The sequence below is a fragment of the Odontesthes bonariensis genome, chromosome 9, assembly GCF_027942865.1.
Source record: "Odontesthes bonariensis isolate fOdoBon6 chromosome 9, fOdoBon6.hap1, whole genome shotgun sequence".
In the NCBI taxonomy this organism is placed as follows: Eukaryota; Metazoa; Chordata; class Actinopteri; order Atheriniformes; family Atherinopsidae; genus Odontesthes; species Odontesthes bonariensis.
Genome location: NC_134514.1, coordinates 18514708 through 18533224, shown reverse-complemented (window position 1 = coordinate 18533224; position 18517 = coordinate 18514708). Strand labels below are relative to the sequence as shown.

At 40.6% G+C, this 18517-nt stretch overlaps 1 protein-coding gene across 1 annotated transcript in view; it reads right to left on the bottom strand.

Annotated features, from left to right (window-relative positions):
- The window catches only part of grik4 (glutamate receptor, ionotropic, kainate 4), a 354718-nt gene that overhangs the window by 24894 nt on the left and 311307 nt on the right, over positions 1–18517 (bottom strand). The window contains exon 12 of the mRNA XM_075473484.1: positions 8077–8184. Coding sequence (XP_075329599.1) covers positions 8077–8184 — 108 coding nt within the window. The remainder of the gene's footprint in view (positions 1–8076; positions 8185–18517) is intronic.

Genomic DNA, 18517 nt, shown 5'->3' with positions numbered 1-18517 from the left:
AGACAATGCAGCTTCCATGATTTCCTAAAAGTTTTTATTCGACCACAAAACAGTTTCCCCAAGTCCGTTTTGAATGAGCTTTGTCCCAGAGAAGATGGCATTGTTTCTGGATCATGTTCACAGATAGTTTCTTCTGATATATTTTACCATAATTTATGGATGGCATGATATGACTGTGATCAGTGATTTCTGAAAGTGTTCCTCAGACCATGCAATGATTTCTATGACAGAATCATATCTGTTTTTAATGCAGAGCTGCTTGAGAGGAGCTGCCTAAAGATATTGGTTTGGTGTTCATATTGGTTTTTGGATGTGTTCCTTGTTCACAGATTCTCTGAATCTTTTGATGAGATTTTGTACTAAGTTTTAAAACCTTCACGATCTTATTTTCAGGAACACTGATCTGAAGTTGCTCCACAATTTGCAGATGCAGTTTTAAGCAGATTGCTGAACGCCTGCCTATCTTTACCTCTGGGAGACTCTGCCTCTACAAGGTGCTTTATCTAGATCCTATTTTATTACTGACATGTTGCCAACCGACCATACTTCCTGCAACAAGTTCCTCCAGCTGTATCTAGTTATTACCACCTTTTAAGCCTTTCATTGCTCTCATCCCAACTTTTTCTAAATGTGTTGCTGCCATCACATTCAAGATGGTAATATTTTTCATGAAATAGTAAAATGTCTGAGTTTCTTTTTTTTTTTTTAATATACAATATGTTACAGTTACACTTTATACACCACCCCTTTTACCGTGAAGACAATAAATGCTATTTCCTTGTTTCAATCTTGCAGGACATGTGCACGCCGTGAATTAGAAAGCACCGATATCATTACATCCACATTGCTTCGTTATCTCAAGCCCTGCAAAAAAACCCCACTCCCCAAGCTTTAATGTATATTTACTTCTTGGTCTGACCACTTCCGAAATAAGCCCAATTTAAAAAAAAACAAAAAAAGAACCCCAAATAAAACGTTCAAAACCAAAACATGACAAAATGAAAGTGTGAGAATACATTTCACCCCCCAAACCACCACCTTTTACTACCAAAATGCTTCAGTTTAAAGTAGGCGCTGTTCACAGATGATAACACACTTCATACCAAATTTTGCACAACTACTTTCTGTTTCTGTGCTTAGTTATAAATACCAAGTGTGTAATTTTCTTTTCTTTTCCTTCCCTTTTTCCTTTCTTCTTCTCTTTCCTTTCTCCTTCTCTTCCTTCATTTCCCTTTCTTTCCTCCCTTTCCTTCCTTCCCTTCTCTTTCTCTTCTCTTCCCTTCTTCTTCCCCTCCTTCTTCCCTTTCTCTCTTTTTTTTCCTCTCTCCCTTTCCTTATAGTGACATACATTCAAGTGCATCAGAAAACAGACATTTTGCTGTTCAATCACTAAAAGATGCCAAAAGTCTGTCCAAACTTTGACTTGTGTTGGATGTTGAACAATACACGTCAAACATGTAGAGCATTGGACTGATTTTCCGAAGCATGTATGCAAATCTGATGGACACAATCGTCCCTCAACGTTTTCCAGAGAGAAAGGGTCAAAACTGGAAAACAAACAAAAAAAAAAAAAAGAAGAGAAGAGAAAACAACATCTGGTCGGGGGTGAACGGTTCACCTGCACCTCAAACAAACAAAAAAAACAAGACATCTGCCTCAAAATACATTCAGAAGTAGCATTTACCTAAATCGGAGAAGTATGACGATTTAGTGTGTACCAACTACAAAAATGTCTTATATACAGTTAGTATTCTGCACAGAGTTGGGTCCCAGCACATGCTTTTAGTTTTCCTCTGCAGCTCTCAAAGAGTGCAAACATTTGAGGCCAAATTTAGTAGAATAATGCTGAGTTTCAGCATTTTATATGTTGCGGAGGAATGAATGTAGATCATTGACAAATATATATTTTGGCTTTGTCAATTTTAAGGTTCTTTTACTCGTTTTTAGATGCCTTACCGGTCTTGGGCCTTCCTATTTATCTGACTTACTTTTACCATATCAACCCTCATGGACCCCGAGGTCTTCCGGCACTGGCCTTTTAACCATACCACATGTTTGATCGAAAACACACGGAGGGGGGCGGCTTTTAGTTATTATGGCCCCCAATTGTGGAACAGCCTGCCGGAGATCCGCAGAGACTGTTGATGTTTTTAAAAAGAGGCTCAAGAAGATTCACCCTTTTTAAATCAGGCTTTTATTTGATTTTATTGATTTCCTTTATTCCTTTTAATCAAACTTTTTTATCGTATTCAATTTTTGTTCTATACTATTTTAATTATATGTTTTACTGCTTTAGTCTTTCAGTTTTTAGCTCCAGTGTTTCTTCATGGGGGCCCATGGGGGCTGCTTTTGGTCCACTGACCGGGGTGCTGTCCTGTGGACTGCTCTGGCCAGGGTGGCAGGAGGGCTCTGCACCTTGGTGTGGGGCCTCTTGTCTGATTGGGTCGGGGCTGTCTCTGTGGCGGCGCTCCCTGTAGTCGTGGGCCGGGAGCCCTCTCAGTGTGGTCGGCCCCCGAGGGAGGCTTTTTCCTTGCCTTAGGTCTCGGTGCCCGGCCATGTCTCTGTCTAATAGGTGCTGTGGGTCTGAACTTGTGTGTTTGTGTGTGTATGTATGTATGTATGTATGTCTCTGTGTCTCTGGGTATTTATGGGGGTGGGAGGGTTGTTTATTTTTGTCATTGTTATTTATTGCGTTTTAAGCATGAAAAGTGCCATATTTTATAAATAAAATTTGATTTGACTTGATTTGGAATTTTGGAGTGATGTCTATATGACTATTGTTAAAATCCTGGGTCATGGTATACCTAAATCAATTGCAGTCCTATATTTCGATTATTTCACAGAAGTCACAGTATTAGGAGAAGATAAGCTATTTGTACAGCCTGCAAAAAAGCAACCACGAGAGGATGGTTTAAAGCTGAACCCCCAACACGAGAGGATTGGTTGAAAATTGTGACTCAAATATATGATATGGAGTTCCAAACCTATAGGGTGAGACGTCAAGAAGAGAAGTACGATGTGAGATGGAAGAAATGAACAATATTTACATGTCAATCACAACATGTAAGAATTCAGTAATGATCACTCTATAGAAACCTACTGATTTAGGGAAGAAATGCCAATCCAGACCTTTTATTGTGTGTTTTTCTTTTCTTTTTACTTTTCTATATTGTACCTTCTATGTATACATTTTTTTTTTAATAAAAATAAAGTATTAAAAAAACTGCTCAAAGCATATGAATCAATAATCAAGTGAAAAACAACATCATGAAATGTATCTATCCATTATATATGTATCTATATATGTATGTATCTTTTGAATTCCCCCCACTGGGGCATAAATAAAGTATTCTTCTATTCTATTCAATTGTATTCTATTCTGTCCGAACTCTAATGTACATAAAAAAATTCAAACGGCACAATTATCAAACTACCAATAAATTGAGCAAAAGCTCAAAGCGCATCCTCTACCAAGGCCAGTTTAATAAATGTAAAACTTAAATTAAAGTGATCTCCTTTGGCCACAATATTTAATGGGTTCTCCCAACTCTCCACCAAATTTCATTGTTCATCATTTAGTCCCTTTGGAAAACAGAGTGTGTGAAGTAACAATCCAGAATGTCTCTCTTGTTTTAATTAAGACTGAATGATCTCCAGTTCAAGGTGACGTCGTGTCAGAACTTGTGCGATTGCACAAAAGCAAATGGAGGTCATGTCATGCTTCATCTTATTTAAATGAGGCTCTACTTGGTAATCAAACTCTGGTATTGTAAATTTGTAATTGAGTTTTAATAATATGAGGGGTGCCACAAGGAGAACAAATTATATCCATAACGTAGTACTGAGTGCTCTTCCTACACTGGTAATTCCCATTTGACAGACAACTTTAAAGAGTGTGTTGTTTTGGGTTCTTTATTAGAAAAAATAGTATCAAATAATACAGTATGGTTGCAAAGAATGGGAACATTAGCAACAGAGAACAAAACAAGTCTTCAGCGGAAAGCTGTAAACATTTTTGTATCTTCTGTAGAGTCGAGCAAGTTGAGTAGAGGGTTCTTTAGAGATTCACTCTCATTCGAGGAAGTACAGTATTTGGCAGTTTGACAGCAAAGGGTTGACATAATTTCCTTTTTTTAACCCAGATGACTGACACCTGGATAAGACGTGTGGAATGAAATGAAACAAAGGTGAATTCCGAGATTAACGGTGCGTGACAGTGGTTCATTTTAGAAGGAGTGTGCACTTAGGAGGACCTGTGAACATTTCAAGTTTTGTCTTCATGATTCAGATTGTTGAGCACTTGGTTCAGGGCCACAATGGAACCTTACAGATGCTCCTTTGTGCATTAATGTATTATTACAGCGCAAAAGGATCAACAAACCACTGTATTTTGGGTCAGTAAGAAAACAAAACCACACACAATGACAGCATAATCAAAAGAATTTTGTCTCACAGCAGCGAAGAATGAGCTTTTTCTATTACACTAATGTAGCACTGAGGGGGTGAAGATATCTAAACAGTGCCTGTAACAAACTCAATCAATACTTACAATCGCAGGGCTTTTGGCGCTGAGGTAAAGTGCTAATCATTTCTGTGACTGTTTTTTCCTGGAGCTATTTGTGATATTGAAGTGGGAAGGTGACAGCCATGTGTAAGTGTAATGAAACTGCTCTGTAAAGGCCACGTGGATGTGTCATGGGTGTACACAAGCCCAATGCACGGAGGAGAGCCTCCATAAAAACTCTAACACACACATTCACCCAAGCCTCAGCTACTGGTAAATAATTCTTAAGGAGGCCTTTAGCTGTGGCTTTTCTGCCGCCCAAAACCGAGATAACAGTGACACAGCAATCCCAAAATGACGAATGAGCCCTGATAGGCACTGAAAATTGTTCCTTGGTGGCTTCTAAAGTTTGGTTTGGAGACTCTATAAATCCAAAGTAAAATCAGAGCTCTGTGCTCGTCCAATTCTTCCTTTCGCACCTCTTTTTCTGTTGTGAAAACATCTTATTTGTAGTCTAACTCCACCAAAACACAGACACATGCACACATCTCTATCCTCGCAACGCGCTCTTCCCCTCCCGTGAGAAATGAAGCATTCCATCCGAATCCCAATCAGTGTCAATAAGACCTGTGAGTTGTTTGGTGGCGAAATATGGCAATATGCCCTTCTCTCGTTCCCATGGCTTGCAGCTGATAAGCCAGCCACTCAGAGTGGAGTGAACACACTGGGCCAATTGCCTCTGTTTACAAGCTACTTTGTGCCTTATCATCTGATTCATCAGCGAGGGCAGGGGGCTGGGTGAGTGACAGGATTCTGTGTGGGCAGCTGCTCAAGTGTTTATACTGAGTGATGAAAGAAAAGGCTGCTTACAGAAAGTCTGCATCTACACACAGTTATGTGAAAAAAGAAAGTAAGCCCTCTTTCAGTTTTAAGACTTTACATATCAGGAAGTGATGAAAAAAAATCATCTGTTCCTAACCAGGTCCTAAAATTAGGTACACATGACCTCAGCTGAACAACAGCATATGAGATATTATACTGTGTCATTATTTGTCTACCAAACAAATTCTAAACTATTTAGAGTCCATCATTCTAGAAGGAAAAAGATTATTTAAAGTGCAGCACATTCAACACAGCTGCCAATGTTCCCAGAAGTGGACAGCGCATCGAGTACCCCCAAGTTGAGGCTGTGCGATGCAGTCTAAAGGCCTCAGTTAGCATGTTAAATGTTAAAGTTAAAAAAAGATTTGCAAAATTACATCTTCACAAAGCGCAACATGTCTGGAATCATGGGACACTACAGCATGTAGTGGAGATGTTTGGCACCCACAGCGCCATGTTTAGATAAAATCAAACACCTCATGCAAACTGTGAAGCACAGGGGTCGAAGTTAAATGATCTGGACTTGTTTTGCAGCCACAGGACTTGAACACCTTGTAGTCACCACAAACTCCTCCGTCTGCCAAAGTATTTTAGTGTAAAATTTAAGGGCCATCCCTCCAACAGCTTACGCCAAAGCTCAGCTGAAACAGCACACTAGCATACCTACAACAGAATAATTGAAAAAGAAAACCTATTGGTAGGTGATTTAACATCATGATCAAGTTGGTTAAGATTGAAGGTTTACGCAGCATTACTTGAGGATTGCTAATGCATTACTTTTGTTTGGGTTAAACTGAATTCTGTTTGGATGAAAATGCTCTGCATGTGACATGGATGACCCAGTAAAAGGTTACATTTTCTCTAAAGGCATTTTGAAGCTTTAACTTAATTTCAGGACTAAGTGCCTTTTGCTTGCAGCTTTTTCCTTTAAGTTCACCACTCCTCCTTTATAATGTTAGTCACTTAAAAAACCTTTCACATTTTTTATGTATATTAACTGATTATGACCACACATGTCTATGTGCTGATTAATAACACCCAGGAGTTCCAGTTAAAAACCCCACCCCAACCCCACAACACACCTAACCCCAACAACACCACCCCAACACCCCAAACCCCACCCCACTAACCCCACCCTAACACCACCCCAACATTTAATGTACTTTACGGCACATACGGCAGATCACAAACTTCAAACAACAAGTTAAACCACAGCTGAACCACAATATGACATTTGTGCTTTAAGATATGGATTGGACAAAATGTTTCACGTTGAAGTTGCTGCTCATTCTAGAGTTTTTGCCACTTCCATGTGCCCTCCATTAACCCCAGCTTTTCTCTTTATCCCCATCATATTGTTCCCATTTTTGCCTTCACACCTGGTTTTCATGCCCTCGTCTGTCCCTGATCCAGTTTATACAATAGATTCAGGATGTGAAATAACATATGATGCCATCCCGATGAGACCTTTTTGAGGAATTGCCTTGCTTGTGCCAGCGAGACTATTTGGTACATTTTACAGCGACACTGATCCCGACTTGCCGCTCAAAAGATTTGGTGGATTATTAATTGAAAAATACGAGAGAGGAGGCACGCCGGGCAACCGTGTCGAGTTTAAATGGAAAAACATTTTGCTTATAGAAATACAATATTTTTAGGTCCTCATTTCCCAAACACTGAATGAGTGCTGTTAAAACAAAAGTTACTCTATTTATTTTCACAGTTTCTATGTCTGAAAAGTTCTCTTTTATTGTGTAAGTATAGGGCACAAATGAACTGAAAATAATAAAATTCTGATTTTCTTTTTATGTTGCAGTATGTTTTTTTTTCTCTCCATTACAAGCATTCATTGTGTATGGCTATTACAGCTGGCAGAAATGACCTCCTATACTTTTCTGTATAGCAGTGGAGCTGAAGAAGTCTCTGACTGAACACACTTCATTGCTTAATCAATGTTGTGCAGAGGGTGGGCAGTATCCCTTATGTTCATCATCTCCCCCTTTGTACAATCAGCTCCGGGGGCTCCAGAGCAGTCACCAGCACAGAGCCATCCTTCTTTATCAGTTTGTTCGATCTTTCTGCTGCTGCCCCAACAGTTGGCTGCAAAGCAGATTTGGTATATTGTACCACATTGTTTACATTACTTATATTCAGGGTGAAAAACACTGGTCATTATTTTTGTATAATTCAGATCTATAATTTCCTTATGCCTGCTTCAAGAACCAACACCATCTGCACACTATTTGAAATATTCTAAAGGTAGAAAGTATGCATTTGGTTTTATGATGTTGAAGGATTCGTAGAATACCATCCACCCAATCATGACAAGGTAATTAAGTAAACCGCTTGAAAACTGCATCCTTCAACACATATATAGGGAAGGCAGTCAGAACAGAGAATGTTTATCTCCAGCAGAGGCTGAGGATGGCTGACATAGTAAATTATGAGCTCCTGTTTAGTCACTGTGTGGCAGCCTCATCTGAGGTACTCAGAGCAAAACAATAGCACAGCATCAATTCCTCTGATCCCAAGGGGACCGAGTTTGGATCTGAAAACATAAAATGGCTTTTTGATATGGTAAATGTCTGTCGACTGCAGAAAGTCAGCCACATGTAGATCAGCCCGGGAGTTGAGCAAACAAATGGCATGGACTACTGATGTGTTTGTGCACTTGTGCATACAGTTCTTACCAATATTGTTGTGATTGTAAGAGTAGTGTTGAAGAGGGAGTCTGTCACATTGATTGATGGAAGCTTGCTCTCCATGGACAGTCCGTCTTCTGAGTGCCACAGGCCAATCTGCCACACACACACAAACAAACAAAAGATCAGTCACCAAGTCCATCAGCTGGAAAAGGCCAGCAGAAACAATCTGTGCTTAATTTTCTTCCTTGTCTCTAACAGAGAGTCAGCGCGACACATCACGATGTTGTGGGGACAAGGTGAAAGAAAAATCAGAGAGACTGCAGAGGGAAACAAAAATATTGCGCGGATCCTTGAGTAGTTCATAAAGGGCATCTAATCATTCAGAGGCAACATTCATTAAACCAATCACTTGCAAATCCTGTGGCACGGAGCCACATTCTCGATATAGCCTGAGTGGGAGTTCACACCTTCACCTCACTTGTCTTTTCCTGCATCTGTCCCTAACATCTCCTGCTTCATTCATTTATTTGCTCAGCTCAAGTTTTCAGTCCCAAACTCTTAACATTTCGTAAGTGATTCAAAATCATGCTACTTTCAGGCACAAATTCAAACTAATTACTCATACTATGCTGGAATTGGCAGGGAAAAGTCTTAGCGTTTGCTCTCACTGAAGGGACTTACACTGTTTCTCTAATGGTTAATAATCTGGACCTTCTTAATACATTTCCATCTAACAGCCACAAGTCCTGTAAAACAAGCAGTGCTTTGGTTTTTTTTTAAACTTTCTTTTACATCTTTCCTTATCATGACAATTTCCCTTGGCATCATTAAATTCATGCTGTTGATGCAGAAACATGTAAATTCCGTGTCATTAACTAATAAAGCAGCTGATGTATGTGTTGGTACCGAAGATAACCCTAAGATAAATAAAGATTAAGATAACGATCAAAAATGTATTTTTATTGCTTTTCTGAGCTCTCCTTGATACAGCTTATCTCCTGTGTAGACTTAATATGAGCGGGGTATTTTTAGACCTTCTGAGATCATTCTGCCTCATTGTTGCAGAAACTAATGAATGTTTCTGAAAATAAACTGTGAGGTTCTTATCGAAATAAAATGATGTTTCAAAATGTTGCGTTTAATCGTTTGCATTCAAAGTTTGCAATCTTCACAATGATAAACAGTGTCACCTCCATCTCTAAAGTTGTAGAGAAATAAAAGGACCTAATCATAATAATCAACTTTCCTCCGTTATGAATATTTTACAAGAGGAGTTAATGAAAAAATATATGACACTCGGTCTTTATGATTCAGTTTGTGTCACTGAATTAAGCCCAATGCTCACATGCAAGTAAACTGTCAGGGAAATTATTCAGGCTGAAGTTAGTCTGGAGAAAATGAACTTTTGCAGCATCAGTGATTAAAGTCATACAGAAACAAACAAACAAAAAAACACGGTTATGGTTTGTTTCGTGGCTAAGACACCAAATTTCTCATATTATTTGAGTAGCGCAACATTAGGGAGCCATTTAACCACTGTCCCAACACTGATGATAATTCTAATGTGAGATATATATACTAAACTAGAGACAGCTCCCAGAATCAAAGATTTCTTTTGAGAGTACATGATCAAAAAGATCTTTCCTTCCATTTCCTCTGGTGCACTTGTTGGGAAAAACAGCACCTAGCTCACACAAACAGACTACTGCTACCCAAACCTCCCTCACAACACATTCCACAGTCACCTCCTGATTGCCTCAAGAGACAGAGAGGGAGGAAATGTGAGTATACCGCAGCATGACCAAAAAGGACCTGTGGAATATGCTGTTCTGCAATCAGTGTACACAATCAGCTGCCAGAGCCTGTGGAGGTGGTGGGAGGTTGGGAGTCTTTAGCTTGGCTGGGCTCAGCGGGTGTCACGAAAGGTCTGAGCATGGGGGTGAATGAAAGGCTAATAGGATGAGGTGGCACCACGCCTTCAGTCTAAGAAGAATCGGTGGAGAAATGGAGCAATGAGAGAGCTGTAAGCAGGAACAGAGAACGAGCACATGCTGGCAGGGGAGGAACTGATACCTATGGTGGCCCGCCTGTCAACTATGTTTGAGCTGAAATGGGGGTAAAATAGAGCCGTGCTGTCTGCTGAGACGCTTTTACCAGAAGAGGGAAAAATGTATATTACCTAATGTGAGCGGGGATGCAAATTCAAGTGCAAACACAACAAACCTTTTAAGTTGTAACAATTATTCGAAAGACATCATGAAATTATTTACAGTTTTTATTGTCAATCCGTGCAACATCACATTGGACGCTGAAGCACTAAAAGGATGACAAGATGACAGCAAGCAGTCTAAAAGATGAGAAAAAAAATACATAGAATTGAACTAATGAAACATTAATCACTGAGCAACAATTTGCCAAAAATGTTAGGGCTATGAGAAAACATCTGTATCCTTATGTTCAATTTTTCCTTGAAGCACAGTTAGTCATGCTTTTGTAGGTTGTGCAACTTCTAAAGAAAAGAGAATCTTAGTCATTGCATTAATCCTGGTGAAACAACCACATCAAACCATTGCATGAAACCTCAATTATAAACACAGCATAACCTGAGAGTCCATCACTCAAATGCTTACAGCACACAGACGAAGCTGTTTGTTTCCATTTGCAAAAAGTTCTTATTTCTGGATATGAAATACTGTCACTGTGTCAAAGCCTGTGGTGTTTCTGATACAAGTGCTGGGTGTCTTTTGGTGTTGGTACTGTAACCAGTTGTGGAAATACTCATTTTCCAGTTCACACGAGGACACGATAGGGTTGGTGGGGGTAAATCCTAGGGCTAGGAATCATGAGACCTGAGTTTGCGACCACTCGAGGGAACCACAATGAAAAAAGTCTGGAATGACATTGCCTTATTTGTAGGGACAATAGTACCAAACATTGTTACTGAGAGGAGTGCTGTGGTCGAAAAGGAGCATAAGCCTGCATGACCGAGTTGAGATGCAGACCCAGAGCTCACTCTGTAGGCAAACATTAGTGACTTGAATTTGATTAGAAAGGCCACGGGTAGCCAGTGGAGCTCAGTGAGCAATGGACTGACATGTGCCCTCTGTAGTTAATCAAACACCAGATGTCTGGACTACGTGTAGGGGTTTCGCTGTGCTTGCCAGGATATATACTAGAAGAGTATTTAGCCATGGTCTGTAGCAGTTGGGGAAAACAGAGTCAGATACAGCCTGATTATTCTTATGGTGTAAAGTTATTCTTTCAGTGCCTCTAAGAATGGCAGCTGAAAATAGAAGTTATTGGATGTAACAACAGCTCTATGAATAGGTGAGGAAATAATACATGTTGGACCACAGCCACTTTTATTGAACTTAATTCCATCCATCCATCCATCCATTATCTTCCGCTGGTCCGGGGATCGGGTCGCGGGGGCAGCAGCTTGAGCAAAGAGACCCAGACGTCCCTGTCCCCGGCCACTTCCTCCAGCTCTTCTGGGGGGACCCCGAGGCGTTCCCAGGCCAGCCGAGAGACATAGTCTCTCCAACGTGTCCTGGGTCTTCCCCGGGGCCTCCTCCCAGTGGGACGGGCCCGGAACACCTCACCGGGGAGGCGTCCAGGAGGCATTCTCACCAGATGCCCGAGCCACCTCATCTGACTCCTCTCGATGCGGAGGAGCAGCGGTTCTACTCCGAGCCCCTCCCGGATGACCGAGCTTCTCACCCTATCTCTAAGGGAGAGCCCAGACACCCTGCGGAGGAAACTCATTTCGGCCGCTTGTATTCGCGATCTTGTTCTTTCGGTCACTACCCACAGCTCGTGACCATAGGTGAGGGTGGGAACATAGATTGACCGGTAAATCGAGAGCTTCGCCTTCTGGCTCAGCTCCTTCTTCACCACGACGGGCCGGTGCAGAGCCCGCATCACTGCAGACGCCGCACCAATCCGTCTGTCAATCTTAATAATCTTTCTAATGAACTTAATTCATTAGAAAAAAAAGGAGCGACTTCGGAGGAGATGGTGTGTGTGGCCACTGAAGTGACTAAGTCCATACACAGACTGGAAGAGCTATAAAAACAAGAAAAATTAAGAAAAATGCAACATACTGAACAAAAATGCCAAGCATACCAATCAGCTTTATTATGGTCTTCATTACTGTGATTGTAATAATTCTGTAGAGCTGCTCGTTAAGCGGAGGGGGAGCTTAGTTGTAGGCTTCTATGAAGGTTGTGTGTCATGCTGAGATAAAGGAATAAATTAAGCTTTATCTAAAGCTTAAGTTCAAACACCTTAACTACCTGATTCACAGTGAGGAAAAGATTTGCTTAAAATGCAACACTTAATGGTTAATGTTGGCAAATGACAGCAATGCTCTGTTTTACCACATTTATACAGCATGCTGAAAACTGACACTGACATTCTTTAATGATTTGTGATGCCTCGGGAGTGAGAATGGGCTCATTAAACTAGGTCTGTATACAACAAAACATAACACTGAATCGGATCAGGATCTCACTGCTGTGTTACTAATTTGATATTTACAATAGAGTATCAATAAATGTATACCGTGAAGCCCATCCAGTGAATGTAGGAACCAAATTCAGACTATTGACGGGTGCTTTGCTCTCCTTAGAAACAGAAAGGCAGGCCGAAGATGGGTATAATGAGAGAGAAGGGAATAGTGGAGGGCAAGTGAAAGATGGTGGGGAATGTCAGTCACTTACTGAGTAGGTGTGGTGATGCTGACAAATGGAAAGAAAATCAATGACAGAATATGACGAGCAGCCAGCTGGCGAGCCGGAACATAAGGTGGAGAGAACAAGAGAAGACGACAGCAACTGGGAGACTGAAAACACGGGGAGACGGCGAGAGATTTTGGTTTATTAGGATGAAAGAAATTTGTGCAAGGAAAAAGAAAAGTGAGCAAGGGAGACAGAGAAAGTGACAACAAGTGGAGCGACACAACCTTTGAGGGATTACTCTGGGTTCATTCTGCAACTGTAATTGCAGCATGAGGTAAAGATTAGAGCGGCTGCTCACTGAAGCGTCAGGATTGGCTGATTTTCCTGTCAGAAAAATGCCGTATCCAATAGGGTGTAACAAGAATGTGCTATGACAGATGCATCCATCATACAGGAGAGAGGCAATAGCATCCATTATCAGGCATAATGTCATCCAGCCAACTTAACACAGAGAACGAGGCTTTTAGGTGTCACATTGGTAAGAACAAATTTGAGTTGAGACATATGTGTGGCTGTATGCTGATGTGTGTGCATCCAAGCTTGTGGCTGCAGAGGAAAAATATCCTCATGGGCCTTTGAGGATGGACTGAAATTAAATGCTCTTACAGCAACATTATGCCATTGTAGACTGAAGAGAAAATGCTGCTGTATTTGTAGTTTTTAATCTATCCGCAAATGTTACCACGAGTTGATCCAGCAGCTAGTGTCGGGACCAAACAGAGGACATATAGTTATATTTAGAGCACACTCACTCAGCCTCGCCATGAGCACATTGTTCAGATGAAGTACAGTCATTGTGTGCTTGAGTGCAAGCGTTATGCATGTTTTCTCTATGGAATAGTGAGTGGGAAAAAAGGGCTAACTTTTTACAGAAGCTCCCTCTGGTATGACTCATCATCAGCAGGAATGAGACTAATCACGGTGACGCCATAGGCAAACTTCATAAGTTAAACAGACACAGGTGGTGGTGTAGGTGGATGGGGCTGAAATGCATTAAAGAGAGGACTGGGTAGCGAGCACAGTCGTGACTCTGTAGCCGACGGATGAAAAGAAGCAACACACTGTGGAACTTTTAAAAGATATTAACTGCTGGTGATGAGGTCTTTAATCTCCAGCAATTCAGAAACTGCTGTAAAAGTCTGTCCAGTTACATTTTTAAAAAAATCAGCGCACACACAAATGTGCCTCGTCGTTGCAGATCTGGTAATTAATTCCGGCGCTAGTCAGCACACTCATTATTTGACATTATGATGAATAATGGCACGGCTAGTTCAACATCCATAACGAGGCACGAGCTCTGGGCTGAAGAGAAGGTCTTTCAGCTCGCAGAGCAGATCTTCAAAGCAGTGTGGCAAGTTCTGCAAATGCTGCTTTCTCTGCAGGGAAGACTACAAACAATGGACGCTCCAGCCGCTGCAGTCTCGGCTGAGCCTGTGCACCCAGACATTGTGGAGTGTCCAAAAGTCTTGATCTCTAATGATCACAGTTGTGGAGATGTGGGGAAGCACTTGGGACAGACAGGGGTTTTGTTCCACCCCTACTTGTTCCCAGCTCTTCACTTAACTCTGTGGGGTTAATGATGAACAAATCTAAATTCTAGCACAAATACATTGAAAGAATGTATTGTTCAACACTGTGAACTTGACCTGATGAACCCCCATTGCAGGTTGCATTCATCTCACGATGATATTCCCAATTTTGCAATCACATCTGGTCCAGGATTTTTACCTTTTCTTTCTACTTCAACTATCTTATATCTTACAGCAGCTGGTTGTCGGATTTTTCATTGTTTTCTATGTTTGTCTCTTCCTATTTCTGTTCCTTTTTTTTTCTTCTTCGCTTTCCCTCTTTCTCTGTCCCCCGGTCCGGTTCGGCACTATCACATGTTAAGTATTGTAACAAAAACAAATAAATAAGTAAGTAGGGAGTTGATGGGCATCAAGGGGAGCTTTACATTCATAAAGCTTCCCTTGGCATAGCAAATGTGTTTGGCATAAACGGCATTCAGATTACAATTCTGCTGCCATAATGCTGGACAGGACAAGGGGTTAAGAAAAAAAAACAAAAACAAAACAAAACAAAAAAACTATCTTACATATGTGGATTAGGGGTAATAGCAGTAGCAAAAACTTCACACCTTGGTTACACCCAGTTTCCATAATGGTTGTGTGGTCTGGACATATTTTCAGCAGCACAGACGCAGGAGATAGATCATATTAAAGGGGGAAAAGAAATCGTCAGAATATTATAAAAGAACCTGTGTCTTAAAGACCCTTTTGATCTTCCATGACTTCAAATTGCAGCTTTTATCTTAATGGCGGCACTGCTCTATAGCTTACAAGCTACCATACAATCTGCAACAATTATTTAGTGTAGGTTTAATCTGGCTGATTACAGTTCAGAGAAAATTATAGATTCTAGTCTGACAGAAGGGCAAAACTACATGCAATGACCAAAACTATAATCACAGATTGATGATAATGTTGCTGATAAGCTATTAGGTGGGGCTATAATAATAAATTATTAACAAATGGCCTGCCTTCATGTGTTATAAATGATCATGAGAGATTCTAGCAGAGTTGGGTAATGTGGATCAATGACTGCCAAGGTGTAAGTGGGCCTGTGCCCTTCTCTGTTTGCAAATACATCATTTATTGTTCCTGTAAATCATCTGTAACTTCAGAATGTTGTTTTGTTGCTTCTTGATCTCAAAACTTTCACAGCTGTGACGTTTTTCACAAAGTTTAGCCAAGCCCGCTTGGCCTGTAGATCAGAGGTCAATGTGTGGATCACTAGCCCCTGATTTTGACATTCATGAGGATGTTACTTTGACATTTTCCACCCACTTAACAAATGTTTAGCGTTGACCTCGCCTTCAAATTCCCCAGATCCAAATCCAATTGAGAATTCATGACATATGCCAAAGCAAACCTGAATCCTGATGGCTCCAACATGTGAAACACAGGAGCCCTGATGCCGCACCAAAAGGGATAGCCTGAGAGGTCTTTATAAGAAAAATGATACATACCCACATCCTTTGTGTGAAAAAACTTGACTCACTGAACGTGATACAAAATGTGAATCCTTTGAAGAATTTTACAGGATTGTTGAGAAAGCAGCGTATGCCTTGAACAGAATGGAAGAGAAACAATACCTATAGGATTACAAATCCTCTTTGGTGGTTCTGCCGCTACATTACAGTACATTGTAAGAATTCAGGGGAGCACTGTGCTGACTGATAAAAAACTAAGACACAGAGGCAAACTTGAAGGCACACAGGAACTGATGCTCTCAGGCACATACACATAAATTTGCATGTACATGCATATTACACACACACACACACACACACACACACACACACACACACACACACACACACACCCAGCCAAGCAACACATTCACAGCCTCACCGAGCCTTGAAATCCGTTAAGACTGGGAGATCTTGCAAAACAGCTCATCCATTCTGCTTTTGATCTATTCCCCATCTCCAGCATGCAAAGTGCAAACTGAGAAAAACAAAAGGGGAAAGGGGACTGCTGTACGTCGCTGAGAGACCAAACAAAGAAGAGAACAAGACACAGACAAAGAATGCTGTGAGTGCAGACAAGAGATGTGAGTCTCTGCTTTGACAAATTCAATATGAATTTCAATATGCAGTCATAGATTGTGCCCAGGGAATATCAATTTTTTTTAAGGGTTGATGATTTGATAGGATTACATTGATTTCTTATGTGACTGGTAATAATACAACATGCTGAGCTTCGACTGGTACTACAAAAGTGGTGCGAAATGACAATAATACCTCCAACTTGCCCTGTTTATACTCGCAGAGAAGGGCAGCAACATTAATCTTTGCCTTTGACCACCTGAACAATCCCAACAAGTTTTCAAATTAATCTTGACCAAAAAAAAAGAGTGGAACGAGTCAAAAGACAACGCTCGGCTTCCTCCCAGTCACAAACGTTTTGAAATCAACAATTATATCATGAATCCGACAGTCACAGTGACAGTTACGCCCCCACAGCAAATTGCTTTATGTCTATTTGCATGTCAGTCTTAGAGAAAGAAATGACAAGTCAGACATTATTAGCTTACACAGCCTATGCGTGCACACAGTGCAGAAATCAGAGTCAAACCCATTCATGTTGAGCCAGACATTCTAATTATACATCAAACTCTACACATGAAATTACATTTATGACTTGATCAGCATCCCATTCATCCGCGTTTCAGTAAATTAAATGGAAATAAAATGAGAATGAATCTAATGAAAGTGACTGGAGTCTTTTTCGTGCAGACAAGTTGTGTTTTTCTCAAGATTCATAGTTCTTTTTGACCTCCTGGACTGTCTGCAGTCGGACCATTAGTTATAACAGAGACAGCTAAATGTGAGATTAACTAGAGGTGACGCAATCACTCCAAAACCGATCCGTAGCTTTGTGACTGAGCATTTCTGACATTGGAGAGAAGGCATGTGTTTTTCTGCTCTTACAAGACTTTATATAACAGCCTCCTACATCAGACATTTTTCTAAACAAGGTTAACATGGTGATGTGATGGAAACTAAATCAATCTATGGTGAACAGAGAGCGCCACAAACACCACAGAGATTAAAGCAAGATAAATGAAAGAGCTACCTCAATGAGGGCTGACTATGTAATAAGGCAAAACATGTGGAAAGTTTTTTGAAGGGGAGACAGAGAGGGCGTCACTGAATTCACACATTTAATTTGAGTTTGCCACAGAAGATTTCAAGTCCAAAATCCCTGGAAAAGAGCACGACACTTCACAATAAAAATAAAAAAAGTCACCAAAACAAGATGAGAGACAAACCGTGTTTAATGGATGATCTTCAGAAGTTAATGTGGTCTGACACACTGCAACAACAACTGCTGCAGTTCCAGTGGCTCGAAAAATGAGCTATACACACATTTACGCACAAATACACACCATCTGTGGCTGTATGAATCTGACAGAAAAAACACACTGCTGTTCAGTCGTGATTCGTTTTAGTACGTTGTTTAAGGGATGTGACTCACAACAGATCCAATGCTGTATCAAGTAAAATGCAAATTCATAGCCACTTAATCTAATCCATAGAGATTCTTTGCAACTTTTCAGGTACAGTTTTATGTTACACTGAAATAATACAGTTGTCCTGCGTACCAGGAATAAACACAATTTATGCCCTAATAATGGCTTTTGCTCCACAGACAGATAGCCGTGTTCTCTCAAAAGAGAACTGCATACAATGCTGCTTAAAAGTTTGTTGACTCATGAGAATTTCCAACATTTCTGCACCAAAATTACCTAAAGCCTTACAGCACTTTCGCAGGAGTACTGAAAGCAAAAAAGGGATCCATTTGATCCATACTGAAAGAAAATGATCCAATATGATAACATTACATACATGTAGGGACAAAAGTATGTGGAGCTCTAGCTCTTAATTTCTGGGTAAAATGGGAGTCAGGTGTTTTGAATGAATCGGGTGACAACCATGTGTCAGTGACTTCCCCAATCATTTGTGACGGAAGAGAAAAAAAGGAAGGAGAAGTGATACGAAAGTAACAAAGTGAAAGGTCTGTCTAAAACATTTTGCATGATGGGTCTTCAAACTTGCGATGTCTTGGAAGTTTATGATTCAGCACCTTCTGTCATTCCACCTGAACTTGATGACGTACATCATGTATGGAGATGTGTCAACATCATCACGAAGAAAGTAGAAATTGAATGTGATAGTGATG